The sequence below is a fragment of the Ahaetulla prasina genome, chromosome 4 (genome assembly GCF_028640845.1).
Source record: "Ahaetulla prasina isolate Xishuangbanna chromosome 4, ASM2864084v1, whole genome shotgun sequence".
Lineage (NCBI taxonomy): Eukaryota > Metazoa > Chordata > Lepidosauria > Squamata > Colubridae > Ahaetulla > Ahaetulla prasina.
In genome coordinates, this window is record NC_080542.1 from 47,158,482 (window position 1) to 47,177,109 (window position 18,628).

General features: G+C 40.9%; 1 protein-coding gene across 4 annotated transcripts in view; it reads right to left on the reverse strand.

The window, feature by feature from the left end:
* DNAJC7 (DnaJ heat shock protein family (Hsp40) member C7) overlaps positions 1-18,628 on the reverse strand; it is a 58,550-nt gene that overhangs the window by 25,572 nt on the left and 14,350 nt on the right. For all 4 annotated transcript variants that reach the window (XR_009155063.1, XR_009155062.1, XM_058182928.1 and 1 more), the window contains exon 2: positions 1,369-1,457. Coding sequence is in view for 2 of the 4 variants with exons in the window: in XM_058182928.1 (XP_058038911.1) it covers positions 1,369-1,457 (89 nt within the window). In the remaining 2 variants the exon portion in view is untranslated. The remainder of the gene's footprint in view (positions 1-1,368; positions 1,458-18,628) is intronic.

Consider the following 18,628-nt stretch of genomic DNA (forward strand, 5'->3'; position numbering starts at 1 on the left):
CAAGAGAGGGTATATATAACTCTCTCTCTCCACTCCAGGGGTGAAATTCACTTACCTTCCCTACCGGTTCGCAAATGTGCATGTGCCGTCATCCGCGCATGGGCAAAGCCTTCTGTGCATGCACAGAGGCTGAAAATTGTCTCAAAAAAGGGACATCATGACATCCGCATGGGTGGGTGGAGCCTCCCACAGCCGCAGCTACTGGTTCGCCCGAGAACCGGCTGAATTTCACCCCTGCTCCACTCCATGTGGTCAGCTGTGCCAGGACCATGTGCTTGATGGTTCTGCTTCATTAAACCATCTTTCCAATCAGCTTCCATGTTTCCAGTGTCTTTCTCCCCACTTGGAACTGAACCAGATGGATATTTCTTTCAACACAATTAATAGAGAAATAGGGTAATGGCTAACCACTACTTAACTCATGAAAGATCTACTTTAGTTTCTCAATCAAATATGCCATGATTATTTCCCCCAAGATTTTCCATAACTACAAAGATCAGTACTTTGATATTAAGAAAGATCTCTGGGCTTAAAGTAGGCTGTTTATACACTGCATTCTAGACCCATACTGTATCTCTAGAACAGCCATGAATAAGAAAATATAACCTAGACCAGTGTTGGTGAACCTTTTCGGCAGCGAGTGCCAAAAAAGGAACATGCACACGTGGCAGAAACCGGAAGAGCAGCCACCAGGTGCGAACGCGTGCACCTGCTCTTCTGGTTGCACACATTCTTCTGGTATGTGCATGTGCACTAGCCAGCTGGTCTGCTTGTTTCTGGTGCGCATGTGCGCTTGAAGACCAGATGGCCAGTGCGCATGCACGTACCAGAAACCAGAAGTGCAGCTATCCAGTGTGCATGCACGCATCGGGAAAGTAATCTTCCATTTTCTGGTGTGCACATGAGCACCGGCCAGCTGGTCTTCGTGTGCCAGAAACTGGAAAACCAGCTGGCTGGTGTGCATACATGCGCTGGAAACTGGAAGAGCAGCCGCCTGTTGCATGCAGGCTCTCTGGGCGGCTGCTCTTCCAGTTTCTGGCATACCTGCATGTGTAAAGATCAGCTGCCCGGCATGCTGGAATTCAGAAGAGCAACGGGTAACTGCTTGCGTGCCCAGAGAAATGGTTTTGCGTGCCACTTCTGGACCTAGACAGATATACTGATATACATGAAAACTCTTTAAATAGTTTTCTACATTAAAAATGCTGGATTTGACTGCTGTAAAGAATTAGCCACCTGAGCCAGTTCATACATACCAGAACTGAGACATTTTCAAATGAAGGCAATAAAAGCTTTCATGATCTATACATGGGGGTGTGCCCAAAAGTCAGTTTTCAGACTTCCCATCCCTTTCCTTTTCATCCTCACCTATTGCTTTTGTATAGTAGTTGTATGCTTCATTGTAGTCCTTTTTGGCATAAAATGCATTTCCCTGCTCCTTGAAGGACTCTGCTTCTCTGAAAACAAAACAAAACATTATAATCTGAAATGCAGTAGCCTTCAATCCAAGCAAGACAACAGTAAAGAGATGATAGATCTATCTTATCTTACCAGAAGCCTCACTACCTGAATAACAATTCTCTGTGTTAAGTACTGGAAAATGGATCTTGCTACTGAATGCACCTTTCTTCATAAAACATTTATTCTCTCATTGATTACCGTAATGAACCAATAAGATAGCCCTTTAGTAATAATAAACATAATCCCATTTCTGTTAAGAAGAAATGTGGTTAGCATTTCTTATAATTAACATGTGCTACCTAGATGTTTGGAACCACTACTTCCAGATTTTGTAACTAACAATGATTTGGGCATACAAATTCCTGAAATTGTAGGTCAACAAATACAGAGGCCATCAGCTTGGGGCAAGCTGTTACAAAATGTAACTAAATAAATATGTAATCGATATATTAAGAGATATTTAGAATGATGATAAATGCTATATTGGTGATGGTAATGAGGAATTTAGAAATATAGGGGAAACATGACGGTGAATACTCCAGTTACCAGTACTTGCCATCTGCAATTCTGATTACCATTTATACTAAAATTAAATATATTACATTAAAATGGGCTCCAAAATCAGACATGGAGCATATTTGCTTGTAATACAGTTCAAGATATGTTTTTAACAGTAAAACTCAACAGTCACTCAGGAGTGACTTTGGGCCAGTCAATCTCTCTCAGTCTTATCACCTCACAGGATTGCTGTTGTAGGGAAAATATGAGGAGTAAACAGTATTAGGTATGTTTGCTGCCTTGAGTTAATGATAAAAATAATCATGGTGGGTAGAAACAAACAAACAAACAAACACTAAATGTGTAAATAAAAGTAAATAATCCCAGAAGAAGCAGTGGCAAGCCACTTCTGTTGTCAAGAATATGTTTTAATGTATCTTTTAAAAATGCTATGAAATTCTGGAAACTACATAAACTACTGATTCTCCTCTACCTTAATAAGAGTTCTGAGGTTTGTCACTTATTTACATGTGCATGATACTAAGTGAAGTTGCATTCAGCTGAATTATTCAAGACTCTAATGGCTGGAAGGGGTCTGCCAAATTCATACAGGATATTTTCAAACTATGTCAGAATGGGAATATAGCACTCTGGCAAGCAGGCTCTTTATAGAGTTCTGAATTTACCTTCTTAGGGATGACAAGGAATGCACAAGACCTTTTGAGCAACCTGGCAATCCAAGTCCCAAACTAGCTATCGCAACAGTCAACCATAAGAAACAAAAGTATCCTTGAATCCAAGCTAATGGCTCTAAATTGGTTTCTTCAGTGGAATTCCCCCCCCCACCCCCAAAGTACTCCTGAAAACAGCTAAGTAAAGCTGTTTGGCCTGGACAATACAAGCTATTTAGGGAGAAAAAAATCTCAAGAGAGAAAAAAAACAATGGAGGGTTGTATTGGTATGTGTTAACATGGTTTAACCTCATTTTGACCTCAGTCCACTGGCCACCCTCTCTAGACTCCTACCCTCTGGCAATTCCCATTAGAATGGAGCAGTTTAGTAGATTAGGCTGTAAATACAATCAAATGAAACCAAAAACATTTCATCTCATCAACAAGCTGATGGAGGTCAAGGCCTCCATACTGCTCACACTCAGTGTAGTCAATTGTGTTTACTTCAATAAGGTTATAGTGCCCTTGATTTGCCCTAGCCTACAAAAATGTTAAGACTTAGGAGAGAGATGGCACATGTAATCCAATAGGTATAATAAGATCCACTATTTTTAACTGTGAATATGTGATTTGAAAATCACCAAAGGTATGTGTGTGGGAGTTATTGCCAAGAAGAGATTAGAAGTATCCACATTTAAGGTCACTACAATTCTTTGTAGCAAGCAAAGGAAAATCAGAATGTAGTGAAACCATTATTGTATAACAGCAGGATATGAAATCATGGTTTGAGCGTGGACTTTTTAAGTGTAAACAAATTATAACTCCCCCAAGTAGGTCTGCCAGAGAGAAGTGGTTGTGTTAAATCTGAAATGAAAATGTTCTTATTTTTTCCTTTGGAAAACAATAAAATAGAAAAAGGCCAATGGGCACAAGGACTTGATACTCAATTTAAAGTATATTTATGTTCCTTGTTAAGCTATAAAGTAAAATGATAATACAACTAATGCAATGCCATTTAATATTTTTTAAAATAGCATCATTATCTGTTCACAACATTATTTGTATTGTAACAGTGTCCTGCAGTAATTATGGAGTCAAAGAACCATCAGAAATCGGAAGTGTATTAGAATACCTATCACCATCCCACTGCAGGTTAAGTACAGGAATATTGTGTAACAATTGGTAGGAGTTTCAGGCAAGTCATGTAAAATTAAACTGCCTTTACTTATTAACCATTTTAATCTCTGAGGAAACTTCTGAAAAGTTGCAGAGTTTCTTTAAATCTTAAATCACACATTAAAATCATGCACACTAAAATCTAGCGATGTTTATACATGTAGTGAGTGTATTATGTTTTAAGATGCAATTTTAGAAACAGAAACAATTTTGTTTACTACGGACTGGCTGACAGAACAAGAGGGAAAGTCAGGATCTCCTGATATCACAAACGGTTGTTTCTGCTTCTAACAGATGCCATAGTCTGAATGAGGTCATTCTGCAAAGCTTGCGCTGATGTAGTCTGCGTTCCCCACTTGCTACTTTTGAAGCTGAAGAAAGAATCTGGCTAAAAATACAATCCAATATTCTGAATAGGTCTCTTTGTTGGGCAAGACATTGGTATCCATCTGTGTGTAGGAATTTAGCACCCACCCCCCTCCTAGAAGAATGAAATATTCTAGGAAATATTTTGAAAAGCAGAATATTATACCTTCCTGGATGAGAAATGGAGAAACATATTTTAAAGACAAAGGAGCTCCCTGCAACTTCCTGACTCCCCCCCACCTTTGTCAATGGGCCATTAAAAGCCTCAGCTAAGCTCACTCATTCTCCCCACCTTTGTCAATGGGCAATTAAGGCTTCAACCAAGCTCACTCAATCCCCCCATGATTTGCAACACAATACAACTGAAACTCACCACATGGCAAGGCTCAAGCAAGCTTGAGAGACAGCCAGCAAGGCTAGCTAAGACCCCCACCCCCTGGGAGTCTGACAACCAATCAGGATACTCTTCCTGTGCCCCAGAAAGGTCAAAGCTCAGAAAATCATAAAACCAGGGAGCACACAGGATCTCGGCCCTTTTCTGTTCAGGAACTCAAGCCATGTGATCCTGACCACCATTAAACCATCTTTCCAAGCAGCCTCCATGTTTCCAGTGTCTTTGTCCCCACTTGGAACTGAACCCAGATGGATATTTCTTCCAACAATTGGCGACCCAGATGGGACTCCAAGCTAACCTAACCAATGGACCTGGCCCAGGTAAGCCTCCCTTGCTAGCAGCAGACCCATTGAGTCTGTGGGTAAGTTTTCCTGGACCTTGGCCATTTGGAACTAGGTTTTAAAGGGGTTTTGAGTGTTGAGCTCAAAGACTGCTTGGAAAGAAGGTGAGTACCTCTAAATTTTAATTTTTTAAGCATGGAAAAGCATGGGAAATATGTGTATGCCTGCATGTGTGTGAATGAGAGAGCCCTTTTCCCAATCACAGCTGGATCTTGCATCCTCTGTGCATTTCCTAACCGCAGAAAGACCAAAAGTCTGGAGAGCATGGGGGTTTTGCCAGAGCACAGGACCTTCTGTTAGGGAAGGAAGAAGTGTGTGTGTGGGATTCCACCTAAGGAAACAGTCTGATTCCACCTCTTTGAGCAACCTCTAGCCGCACCTCTACCTACTGCTAGCTCCACCGAGCCATGACCGGTAGGATAGAGAAAGCAAGGGGGGGAAGCCAAATGTGGAACTTTGTGTTTTCGAGGAACGGAAGCTGAGCAAAAGGAAAAGTGTGAAGGGGGAAAAAAGAAATATATAGGAACTATCGGTGTATCTAAAAAGGAAAGCAAAGCCTAAAGTGGAGCATGTGGAGTGAGAGGAGGTGCTCGTACCTGCTGTAGGGGCAGCAAGGTCCTCCGGGATCACTATTTTTTTTATTGGTGATCTTCAAATAAGAGTTCCCTTAAGGAAGGGGCCCATACTTCGACAGAAGGGAGTCGAGTCCTTCATGGATACCTTTTTTCCGAAACTGCGGAGTGCCCGCCTATGACAAAGTGACCCCCACATCCCGAGGATCATGGGAAGCGTAAGCTCGAGGGTAGAGGGAAATCCCCTGAGAGACATGCTTGGGGCCTGGGACGCCAGGCAGGTGCCAGTATTGACTGGCATGCGAGAAAAGAAATTGAAGAAATTGTGTAATAAAGATGAGAATAGGAAACAAATCTGGCTAAATAAAGGTACTTAAAAGAAAAGGGAAATATATAAATAGGAATGTTTGGGTTTTTGTTTTGTTTTGTTTGTTTGTTTGTCTCTTTCTCTGTCTTCTATGGAACCACGTGGTCTGTCTGTTAAGATTTGTGCCTTCCCTAATTTAACTGAGATTTATGGTGGGAATGATCAGTGTGTGTGTAAATCTCAGAGTTTTGTTTTTCTCTTTGTCCTCCTTGTTTTTTATGTGTGTATGTCTGTCTTTGTGGGCCCTTGAGGTAATTATAACTGTAAAATGTATCTGATCTCTAGAGACAAGAATTTTAAATTGTTAGGGAAAAACAAAAACAAAAGGTTGAAACAATGAAAATGGGGAAAAGAGAGAAAGAGAAAAAAAGGAAGAAAGAGCCTTTACCCTATTTCTGTTTGGCCGACAGAAACGGGATACAGAGAACTTTTCATTTCTGCTTTTGTCTCCCTCTCTCTCTTTATCTTAAAGTAACAACTCAAGTTATAAGGAAACATTTTAAGTTCACTTACAAGATAAGTTTATGAGGAAACGTTTTAAGTTCACTTACAAGAGAAAAAAAAAATCAAGTCTTGCATTTACTGTGTGTTTAAATGATTTTACCTGTTCCTCTTCCTAAAGCATGTGAATCCAGTTTTTTTTTCTTTCATCAGTTGTGTCTCCATTTTGTTGAAACTGCATTACCTTTTAGTAACTGCAATATTGATGTGTTGTATCTTTTCAAACTCTGCCTGCAAGATATCGTCCCCCCCCAACTTTTTAATCCTGTTACAATGCCTTTCCTGAGAAGATTACCCACAAAAGTGGGGAGGAGATCCTGTTCTAATGTCTTTCAGCCCTGAAAAGATGACTCTGCAACTGTGGAAGCAGAGCACATGGTTCCAGATGCTGCCTCCAGAGGAGACCTTCCATTTGTTGGAGCCAGGAATTGAGTTTGAATCCAGCCCCCACTGAAAGTCATCACAGCAACCAGATTGGAGCAGACCTTTCCAAACCTGACTGACCAACAAGCATGCCACCCAAAAGATATGAAAGAAAGGACCCTGAGATGTATAAGTAAAGACTAAAAGACTCTTTTCAATTCCCAGAAGACAACTGGAAAGACTATGGGGAAGGGTGGAAATTCATTGTAAGGTTTTCTGTCTTGTCTCATTTACATTGTAATCAGTCTAAAGTACTCATGTAAGGATTGTATTTGAGTGGCTACCACAGCAAGTTCTGAACACGTTAGATTTTTGTCTGGTGGGAGGGAAATATGTCCAAAATGTTTGTATTGCCTGTATTGTAAAAGTAGCTGCATACACAGGCACACACAGAGACAGACACCATTTAGAATTAGTCTATTCCTTCACTTACCTCCACACAAGACTTTTAGGTTGATTTTGCTCTGTGGCACTAAAAGCCCAAGGAGTCAGATCTCCTGCTAATTCCATGGGGAGGGCATCCCCTCAGGCAATTCCTCTCTTGAAGAGATAGCAGAAAAAGTGATATCCAAAACCCAAGCCCTGACTATGACTCACAAATGATGCTGCCCAGTTGCCCAGTAAAGCAAGATATATTGCACTGGTGGTCTCATGAGTAGAAGTCCCAGGGCTCATTGTGCGTAATTAAAAAAAAAAGAAAAGAAAAGGAAAAGCCTGGATTGCACACTGATTAACCTCAATTTGGACTGGAAAAAAAAAATCTTGGATAGACTAAAGTAAGAGCTAGGGCAGGTTCAGTAACCAACCCTTGGAAATGGACAGCCTGTAATTTAAAGGAAAACCATGGCTGTGAAAATTTTGGGATGTGTGCTTGCTTGACCTGACTGGAAGCTCTCAGAAAGTGATATCTAACAGCTGAAATTAATTGGCATAGAAAATTGGATACTGTAAAATTCTTACCAGAACTTTTCCCCTGGCTGCTAGACCTTCATGGTTGAAAGCTTTTGGGAGCCACTGAAGGAATCTTTTTTTCTGTTGTCTCTATCAATGGCTTCCTTTGCATCAGGAAAATTAAAAGCACCCACTGATTTGATCAATTTTAATTTTTGCCAAGAGCATGTTTCAAAACTCACGTTTTGAAAAAAAAAAAAAAAGTAGGGATTGTAGGAATTTAGCACCCACCCCCCTCCTAGAAGAATGAAATATTCTAGGAAATATTTTAAAAAGCAGAATATTATACCTTCCTGGATGAGAAATGGAGAAACATATTTTAAAGACAAAGGAGCTCCCTGCAACTTCCTGACTCCCCCCCCCACCTTTGTCAATGGGCCATTAAAAGCCTCAGCTAAGCTCACTCATTCTCCCCACCTTTGTCAATGGGCAATTAAGGCTTCAACCAAGCTCACTCAATCCCCCCATGATTTGCAACACAATACAACTGAAACTCACCACATGGCAAGGCTCAAGCAAGCTTGAGAGACAGCCAGCAAGGCTAGCTAAGACCCCCACCCCCTGGGAGTCTGACAACCAATCAGGATACTCTTCCTGTGCCCCAGAAAGGTCAAAGCTCAGAAAAATCATAAAACCAGGGAGCACACAGGATCTCAGGCCCTTTTCTGTTCAGGAACTCAAGCCATGTGATCCTGACCACCATTAAACCATCTTTCCAAGCAGCCTCCATGTTTCCAGTGTCTTTGTCCCCACTTGGAACTGAACCCAGATGGATATTTCTTCCAACATGTGAACACTGGGAGTGAAACACAGAGCTACAATGAAAAACTAAAAAAAGAAAAAAAAAATTCCCTATACTACTAAGCTTCTGGGAAGCAATTAGCCATGCTAGGAAAGATGCCTTTTGAATATGATATCATAGATTGTTATGGTATTGAAGACCATTATGGTATGGCATGTAAGATTGTTATGGTATTGAAGATTGTTATGATAGAATAGAATAGAATAGAATAGAATAGAATAGAATAGAATAGAATAGAATAGAATAGAATAGAATTTTTTATTGGCCAAGTGTGATCGGACACACAAGGAATTTGTCTTGTTGCATATGCTCTCAGCGTACATAAAATAAAAGATGCGTTCATCAAGAATTGTTATGGTATGGAATGCCAGGGCTCCTTAGAATGCAAGGGATCTTTTTTTTACTATCCACGAAGTTAAACAGTAAATAAAAGTTCTTAGATGTCAAAGTCATGGTGACGTCTTAAGAGGACAACAAAATTATATTGGATATATTGTGGGCAAAGGTTTCTAAGGAGCCCTGGCATTCCATACATAGCAACAAAAAAGATAAGTGATGATGTTAATAGTAGTTTGCTCACTACTACCAATTGTCCCCTATAGTGTGCAGCTGTAGTTGAGGGTTGGACATCTTTTACATCAATTGGCGATTTAAGCAGGGCAACAGCCTAAGGGTGAGATTGCATAAAATTCTTAGGCACGCTCTCAGTTCTAATGAATTGATTACACATACACAAGAGTTCTTTATATTAGAAAAATGAGTCCATAAGGACTGTCTATGGAGATTCTCAGTCTTCCAGGTCCAGATTGTACAAAAGGTACTTTTTCCAAAGGACAACTGGACATTCTTAGTTTTTTCTTTGAAAATGTTTTGCTTCTCATCCAAGAAGTTTCTCCAGTTCTAACTTCAGTTTGAACTGAAGAAATGCTTTCAAAGTAAAAAACCCAAGAAAATCCAGTTGCCTTTTGGAAAAAACATCTTTGGGATAGTCCACAAGGATTTTTGTAAAAGCAAAAACCTTAGTAGGTTTCTACCCTGTGTGTTAGTATTTCATAAACCAAAGATCAGCTCTGAAATAGCAATGCATAAGATCAGTAAAATCACATAGTTTGCAGAACATAAAGTTGGATATATGAACCACCTTGAACTAAGTATTAGGAATTACCAGTAGGGATTTTTTTTTTTATTCTCCAGTTTTAATTTGCATGATGCAAAAGGAATGAGCATAATGCAACTTATTGTAGTATGTGAATAAACATTCATCTGTGCACTAGTGTCGCCTAGCGTCTAGTGAAAACAACTGAAATCAAATTAGTAAGATGCTGAATAAAGTACTGAAAAAGTACCTTTGTAACATAAGGATTTGTACTTTTTATTCAAATTCTTCTCATACATTTTAAGCTTATGCCTTTGGGTTTTTCTTTGATTTTAAGATCACACTTTGATTCAAAATCTTTCATAACATTTCCCTTTCCTGCAGTGTATACTACATTGTTGTGCCAGATATTGCGTAGTCTTTCCAGATATTCTGTGAGCTTCGGTTTTCTTTTCCTGGAAACTAGTTAGCTCCAGATATTTAAAAAAAACCTATTTGTTATTTAGAGCTTGATTTTATTCTCTGAATAGAAAAGGTAAGAAACTAATTGTTAAGACAATAGAAACTTTCCTCTTCTTAAAAAGCTCAAAATTGTGGAAAACTCAAAACTGCCAAATGAATCACTTAAAAAAAATTAGAACAGGAATATGCCTTTATTCCTCATTATTCTATGCAGCCATGATTATCAAATAAAAGAGACATGAAAACATCACAACTCTATTGTTTTAACATGTTAAGATCTTGAAGACTAGATATTATTATACTACATCATTAGGCAAATATAAAGAGCTATACAGCACTTCTTTTTTATTGCTTCAAAATTTATTATTATTGAAAATGGGATGACAGGTATACTTTAGAGCAAAAGTACAAGCACAATTTCATGTAGGAACCTCAGCTAATCACTAGACCTAGCAGAGTTTAGTGTTTATTCATTTATACATTCCCTCTTAGCACTTTTATAATTGCTATGAAAGAAGGGGAATCATACAAATGTTTGAAGACTTTAACTGACTTTAGGGCAGAGTCAAGGGTACCTAGAAACTTCCCTACAAACAAACTTATTAGGAATTCTTGCACACTTTGCCCTTCTGAAAAAAGAAAGAAAAAGAAACCTGAAGAAGTTTGAATTTCCTGAATCACATAGACCTAGCAGTTTGGGATGCTTTTATTCCTATTTACTGAACTGCAGTTAACTTGTGGAGCCTGATGCAGACTAAGATTGCAAACATTTTCAATACCTGGCTAAGTAAATCATCTGTGTTAATTAGTATGAGGTTTGCTCCCTGTTTATATACAACAGTTTGCCCTGTCAATGTTGATCAAGATATGGCTTTCTCCTTCAAGATTCCTTGACTAGGGCATCAGTACAGAGCACTGCACACCAGAACAACTAGACACAAGAACAGTTTTTTCCTGAACACCATCACTCTGCTAAACAAATAATTCCATCAACACTTGTCAAACTATTTATTAAATCTGCACTACTATTAATCTTCTTATCATTCCCATTACCCATCTCCTTCCACTTATGACTGTAACTGTGTTGCTTGTATCCTTACGATTTATATTTACCGTATATACTCGAGTATAAGCCGAGTTTTTCAGCACGTTTTTTGTGCTGAAAAGCGCCCCCTCGGCTTATACTCGAGTCTACCCTTGCAGCTGGGCCGGCAGGACGAGCCCAAATGCTGCCGGCATGCTTTGCCAGCTCGGCCAGCTCGTTTTGGGGCGGTGGCTGGCCTCCGGCGTTTTCTTCCGCCGCTTTTTGATGGCGGCGGCGGTGGTCGGCGGAGGGGGCGGGGCGGAGGGGGCGTTCGACATTTTCGCCCCCCTCTCACTCGTCCTCCTCTCGTCCTCGGAGGCGGAGGCGTTGTCACCCTCGCCTCCTCTCCAGCCGAAATTGAGTGCGGCGGCAGTGGGGTGGGTGGGTGGGTGGGGAGGCCGCCGTGAAGTGCCGGCAGGGCGAGCCCAAATGCTGCCGGCATGCTTTGCCAGCTCGGCCGGCTCGTTTTGGGCGGCTGGCCTCGGCGTTTTCTTCCGCCGCTTTTTGATGGCGGCGGCGGCGGTGGGCGGCGGCGGCGGGGCGGAGGGGCGGAGGCGTTCGACATTTCGCCCCTCTCACTCGTCCTCCTCTCGCCTCGGAGGCGGAGGGGGCGTTTGTCACCCTCGCCCTCCTCTTACTCGTCCTCCTCTCGCCCTCGGAATGTGAAAGAAACATGGAAAACTCCAACTACAGTATAAAAAAAAAACATTTGCACTCAGTACTTTTTATTTTATTTTATTTTTTGCCAAGTTTTCCCAGGGTTTTTTCCCTATGGAAATTGGGGAGGTGGGGAGAAAGAGGTGAAAAAAGACTCTTGGAAAGCGGAGAAATACGGCAAGAACAAACGATTTCTCCCCGCCTCCCGGCGCCGTCCTTCTCTCCCGCCAGTCACACGGTTCAGTTTTTTCAGGCTAACTATACTTTGCGTTTCACTCCCGAGTGAGGAAGAAGAAGGAGGCAAAGAAACCGACCCTCGCGCAGATCAGCAAATTAGCTTTCCTTCTCCAAACCAATTGAGGCGGGGCGACGCTGCCGAGAAGCCGCTGCTTACAGAGAGCGAAAAAGCCAGGAGACCTTGGCATAGGTGGGCGGCTGGTGTAAGGAAGGAAAAGAAAAGAAAAGGGGAGGAAAATAAGAGCAGTCCGAGCTCTGAACTGGGGAACGAGAAGGAAAGAAAGAGGGAGAGAGAGAGTAAGGACTGCCACTGGGGTCAGGGAGCAGAGCACCAGGAAACAGGGCGGCCAACGCGCGCATACTACACACACACAAACACAGAGCCAGCTCCTCCCTGCCGCTGTTGAATCTTACTTCACCGCACTGAGTCCTTCGGGAGAAGGGCGGTATAATAATAATAATAATAATAATAATAATAATAATAATAATAATAATAATAATAATAATAATGATGATGATGATGATGATGATGATAATGATAATAATGATAATAATAATAATAATAATGATGATGATGATAATGATAATAATGATAATGATAATAATAATAATAATGATGATGATGATAATGATAATGATAATGATGATAATGATAATAATGATAATGATGATGATGATAATGATGATAATGATAATAATAATAATAATAATAATAATAATAATAATATTCAGCCGTGCTTCGCTTTGATGGCAGCCTGATGTAAAATGGGGGGCAGGGGGATACATACACGGTTAGGGAAAAATAACAAAACAACGTTTTGGGCTCAATTGCAGTCTTAAATTGAGGACTACTTGCAATTTGAACCTTATTGGACACTTCATTCCTGGAGGGTTTTTAAAGAACAGACTGGACAATCCTTTGTCTGAAACAGTATAGGATCTCTTGCTTGAGGAGTGGGGACTGGACTAGAAGATCACTGTTAGTTTGGGATATGTTCAGAGCCCACACATCTGATGACATAAAAAAATTGGCAAAGTCATCTCAAGTCACTTTGGCCGTTATTCCAGGTGGGCTTACATCTGTATTGCAGCCCCTAGATGTCAGTTTAAATAAACCTTTCAAGGACCATGTGCGAAGGATGTGGCATGAATGGATGACATCTGGTCAAGCTCGTCTGACAAAAGTTGGAAATCTGAGAAAGCCAGACATAGAACTAATAGCACAGTGGGTTCGTGATGCATGGGAAGATATTCCAGAGGACATGGTGCAACGTGCCTTCAAGAAATGTGGCATTAGTAATGCTATGGATGGCAGTGAAGACAGCGCATTGTATGAGAGTGACAGCAGTGATGATGACGACTGTGAACTCAGTGATGACGACAACGTATATGCGGATAACATCACAGAAGCTGAAGTAGCTGAAGCTCTGTTTGGACAAACAGATGATGAGGAGGAGAACTCCAGTTTTGAGGGATTTTAGCTCTCGTTAGCTTGGTTGCTGTTACTTTTAAAGATACTGTATTTTTGATACCATATTCTTTTTGGGGACCCCCTTTTGCACTTTTATTGTTTTTCGTTCAAATAAATATTCATGTTATTTTACTTGGCTCTATCTTTATTTTTTACATTGACCAGTAGCTGCCTCATTTCCCACCCTAGGCTTATACTCGAGTCAATAGTTTTTCCCAGTTTTTTGTGGTAAAATTAGGTACCTCGGCTTATATTCGGGTCGGCTTATACTCGAGTATATACGGTATATTGTTTCCTGATTGCTTATTTGTACCCTATGACTATCATTAAATGTTGTACCTTATGATTCTTGTTGAGCGTATCTTTTCTTTTATGTACACTGAGAGCATATGCACCAAGACAAATTCCTTGTATGTCCAATCACACGGCCAATAAAAAAAATCTATTCTATTCTATTCTATTCTATTCTATTCTATTCTATTCTATTCTATTCTATTCTATTCTATTCTACTCGTCTCATGTTAATTCTTGCTTATCTGGATATAGTTTGCTGGATATAGTCTGCCATCTTTTTGTTCTCCTTGTTCTTTAATTGCCTCTTTTGAATTGTATATAAATGTGTGATTTGCGTCTACTTATGGCTGAGATTATTGCAATGCTCTCTACATGGGGCTTCCCCTGAAGTGCACCCAGAGGCTTCAGTTAGTTCAGAATGCAGCTGCGCGGGTGATTGAGGGAGCCCCACGCTGCTCCCACGTAACACCGCTCCTGCGCAGTCTGCACTGGCTTCCTGTGGTTTTTCGGATGCGCTTTAAGGTTTTGGTTACCACTTTTAAAGTGCTCCATGGCTTAGGGCCCGGGTACTTACGGGACCGCCTGCTGTTACTCCCACCGACCTGTACGCTCACACAGAGGGTCTTCTCAGGGTGCGGTCCGCCAAGCAATGTCGGCTGGTGGCCCCCAGGGGAAGGGCCTTCTCTGTAGGAGCTCCTACCCTTTGGAACGAACTTCCCCCTGGTTTGCGCCAATTACCCGACCTTCGGACCTTTCACTGTGAGCTGAAAACGCATTTGTTTATTCAAGCAGGACTGGCTTAAATTTTTAATTCTAAACTTTTAATTCTAAACAATTTTAATCGGGGTTATTATTTATAAATTTTAAGGGTTTTTAAATTTGATTGTTTTAATTTCGGCCATTTATGGATTATGTTTGTTTTAAGTTTTTGTTTTAATTGTACATTGTGTTGTTTTTATACTTTGGCTGTACACCGCCCTAAGTCCTTCAGGAGAAGGGCGGTATAAAAATCTAAATAAATAAATAAATAAATAAATAAATTCCCTTGTCTGTATGTCAGGCTTCCAGGAATTCTGTACTTGGTCTAGGATGCTTTGTTTCCAATTGAAACTAAGGTTGAGTCTCAATAAAAAAGAATATTTATAGCTCAGGGTTGAAATGATGTGTTCTTCGTGTTGTCTGAGCTTGGTTGTTTCGTTGCAGATGTTTCATTAGCCAAAGTACATAACATCAGATATTCAAAAATAATATCCCTACAGACCTTATTCCTAATATTTATTTTGAGATAATAACTATGTAATCTTATGCATTGCTGTTTCAGAGCTAGTTTGTGTTGTGGAAAGAAATTTCCTTCTGGGTTCAGTTCCAAGTGGGGAAAAAGACACTGGAGACATGGAGACTGCTTGGAAAGATGGTTTAATGGTGGACAGGATCACATGGTTTGAGTTCCTGAGCAGAAAAGGGCCGAGATACTAAGAGTCTCTGGGTTTTATACCCTCTGGCTTTGAACTTCCTGGGGCACAGGAAAAGTATCCTGATTGGTTGCTGTCAATAGCTAGCCTTGCTGGCTGATGTAATTTCCCCAGGTGCCATGTGGGGAGTTTCTATTGCTGGATGGGTCCTATTGTGTTGCAGATGATGGTCCATTGACAAAGGTGGGGGGGGATGGGGTTTCTGCCTCCAGCCCATTGACAAAGGTGGTGTGGGGGAAGGCAGGAAGTTGGGAGCTGCTTTGTCTTTAAAACATGTTTCTCCATTTCTCATCCAGGGAAATATGTTCTACCTTTTTAATATTTCCTAAAATATTTCATTCTTCTAGGAGAGGGGTGGGTGCTAACTTCCTACAATTCCTCCCTTTTTAAAAAAAAGAAAAAAAGAAGATGTGAATGGAACATACATGTTCTTGGCAAAAGAATAAAATTGATCAGATCAGGGAGACTTGATGGGTGCTTTTAATTGTTCTGATGCAAAGGGGAAGGCATTAATAGAGGCAACAGAAAAGGATTCCTTCAGTGGCTCCCAAAAGCTTTCAACCATGAAGGACTAACAGCCAGGAGAAAAGTTCTCATAAGAATTTTACAGTATCCAATTTTCCCTGCCAATTGTTTCTAGATTTTTCATGTCACTTTCTGGAAACTGAGTTTCCAGTCAGGTTTCAAGCACACATCCCAAAATTTTTCACAGTCATGGTTTTCCTTTAAATTACAGGCTGTCCATTTCCAAGGGATGGTTACTTGAACTTGCCCTAGCTCTTTCTTTAATGCATCCAGGATTTGTGAGTCCAAATTGAGGTTAGCCAATAGTCTGCAATCAGACTATTTAGGATTTTTAAAATTAACACACAAGGAGCTATGGGACTCCTACTCATAAGACCACTAGTGCAACATATCCTGCTTTACTGGGTAACTGGGCAGCATCATTTGTAAGTCACAGTCAGGGCTTGGGTTTTGGAGATCTCTTTTTCTGCTATCTCTTCAAGTGAGGGGAATTGCCCCTCCCCATGGAATTAGCTGGGAGATATGACTGCTTGGGCCTTAGTGCCACAGAGCAAAACTCAACCTAGGAGAAACTTTGTGTGGAGGTAAATGATTTCAGTTTAATTCTGAATGGTGTGTCTGTGTGTGCATGTGTATGCAGCTACTGTTAAAATACAGGCAATACAGACATTTCGGACAAATTTTCCCTCCCACCAGACAGAAATCTAAGGAGAAGGGCAGAACTTGCTCCCAAATACAATTCTTACATGAGTACGTTAAACTGGTTACAATATAAATGAGACAAGAAAAAAACCTTACAATGAATTTCCACCCTCCCCCCATAGTCTTTCCAGCTGTCTTCTGGGGATTGAAAAGAGTCTTTTGGTCTTTACTTGTCCATCTCAGGGTCCTTTCTTTCATGTCTGCTGGGTGATCTGCTTGGTGGTAAGGCTGGTCAGTCAAGCTTGGGAAGGTCTGCTCCACTCTGGTTGCTGTGATGACTTTCAGTGGTGGCTGGATTCAAACCCAATTGCTGGCTCAAATGGATGGGAGGTCTCCTCTGGAGGAAGCATCTGGAACCATGTGCTCTGCTTTCACAGATTGTAGATCGTCAGTGCAAGGCTGAAAGACATGAGAACATAGTCCCCTCCTCCCTTTCTGGATGAGGAAAGGCATTGGGGGGAGGTCGAGTGTGGGAGGATAAATGGCTTGCAGGCAGGGTTTGAAAAAACAACACATCAGTATTGCAGTTACTAAGCAGATAAATCAGTTTCAACAAAATGGAGAGACCACAGATGAGAAAGAAACTGGATTCACATGCTTCAGGAAAGAGATGAACAGGTAAAAACCATTTAAACACATACAATAAGTGCAAGACTGAATTTTTTCTTGTAAATGAACTTAAAATTTCCTCATAAACTTGAGCTGTTACTTTAAGATACAGAGAGGGAAGGAGAAAAAAAATAGAAGATGAAAATTTCTCTTTACTCTGTTCCTGTTGGCCATACAGACCCAGGGCAAAGGCTCTTTCTCTTTTCTCTCTTTCCCCCATTTTTCATTGCTTCAACCTTTTTTCCCCCTAGCAATTTAAAATTCTTGTCTCTAGGGATCAGATACAGTTGCAAGAAAAAGTATGTGACCCCTTGGGATTACATGGAGTTTTGCATGAATTGGTCATAAAATGTGCTCTGAACATCATCCAAGTCACAACAATAGAAGAACACAGTCTGCTGAACATAATACTACACAAACATTAGATGTTGCCATTGTTTAATTGCACATAACATGTAAACATTCACAGTGCAGGGAGGAAAAAGTATGTGAGATCCTAGCCTAATTACTTCTCCCAGAGCTAATTGGAGGCAGGAGTGAGCCAACCTTGACTCCAATCAGTGTGATGATATTGGATGTGTTGCTAATAGCTGTCTGCCCTTTAAAAATACACACCTGGTTTGGGTTTACTGGTTTCAAGAAGCACTGTCTGATGTGAACCATGCCTCGCAGAAAAGAGCTCTCAGAAGACCTACAATCAAGAATTGTTGACTTGCATGAAGCTGGAAAGGGTTACAAAAGTATCTCCAAAAGCCTTGATGTTCATGTGTCCATGGAAAGACAGACTGTCTACAAATGGAGAAAGTTTAGCACTGTTGCTACTCTCCCTAGGCGTGGTCGTCCTGTAAAAATGACTCCAAGAGCACAGCGCAGAATGCTTCATGAGGTAAAGAAGAATCCTACAGTGTCAGCTAAAGACCTACAGAAACCTCTGGCACATGCTAACATTTTTGTTGACACATCTACAATAAGGAAAACATTAAACAAGAATGGAGTACATCGGGAGGACACCACGGAGAAAGCCACTGCTGTCCAAAAAGAATATTGCAGCACGTTTGAAGTTTGCAAAAGAGCACCTGGATGTTCCACAGCACTACTGGCAAAATATACTGTGGACAGATGAAATCAAAATTGAGTTGTTTGGGAAGAACACACAACACTATGTGTGGAGAAAAAAGGGCACAGCACACCAACATCAAAACCTCATCCCCACTGTAAAACATGCGGAGGGAGCATCATGGTTTGGGACTGCTTTGCTGTCTCAGGGCCTGGACAGATTTTTGTCATTGACGGGAAAATGAATTCCAGAGTTTATCAAGACATTTTGCAGGAAAACGTACGACCATCTGTCCGCCAACTGAAGCTCCGCAGAGGATGGGTGATGCAACAGGAAAATGATCCAAAGCATACAAGTAATTCAATAAAACAATGGCTTCAATAGCACAGAATACGCCTTCTGGAGTGGCCCAGTCAGAGTCCTGACCTCAACCCGATTG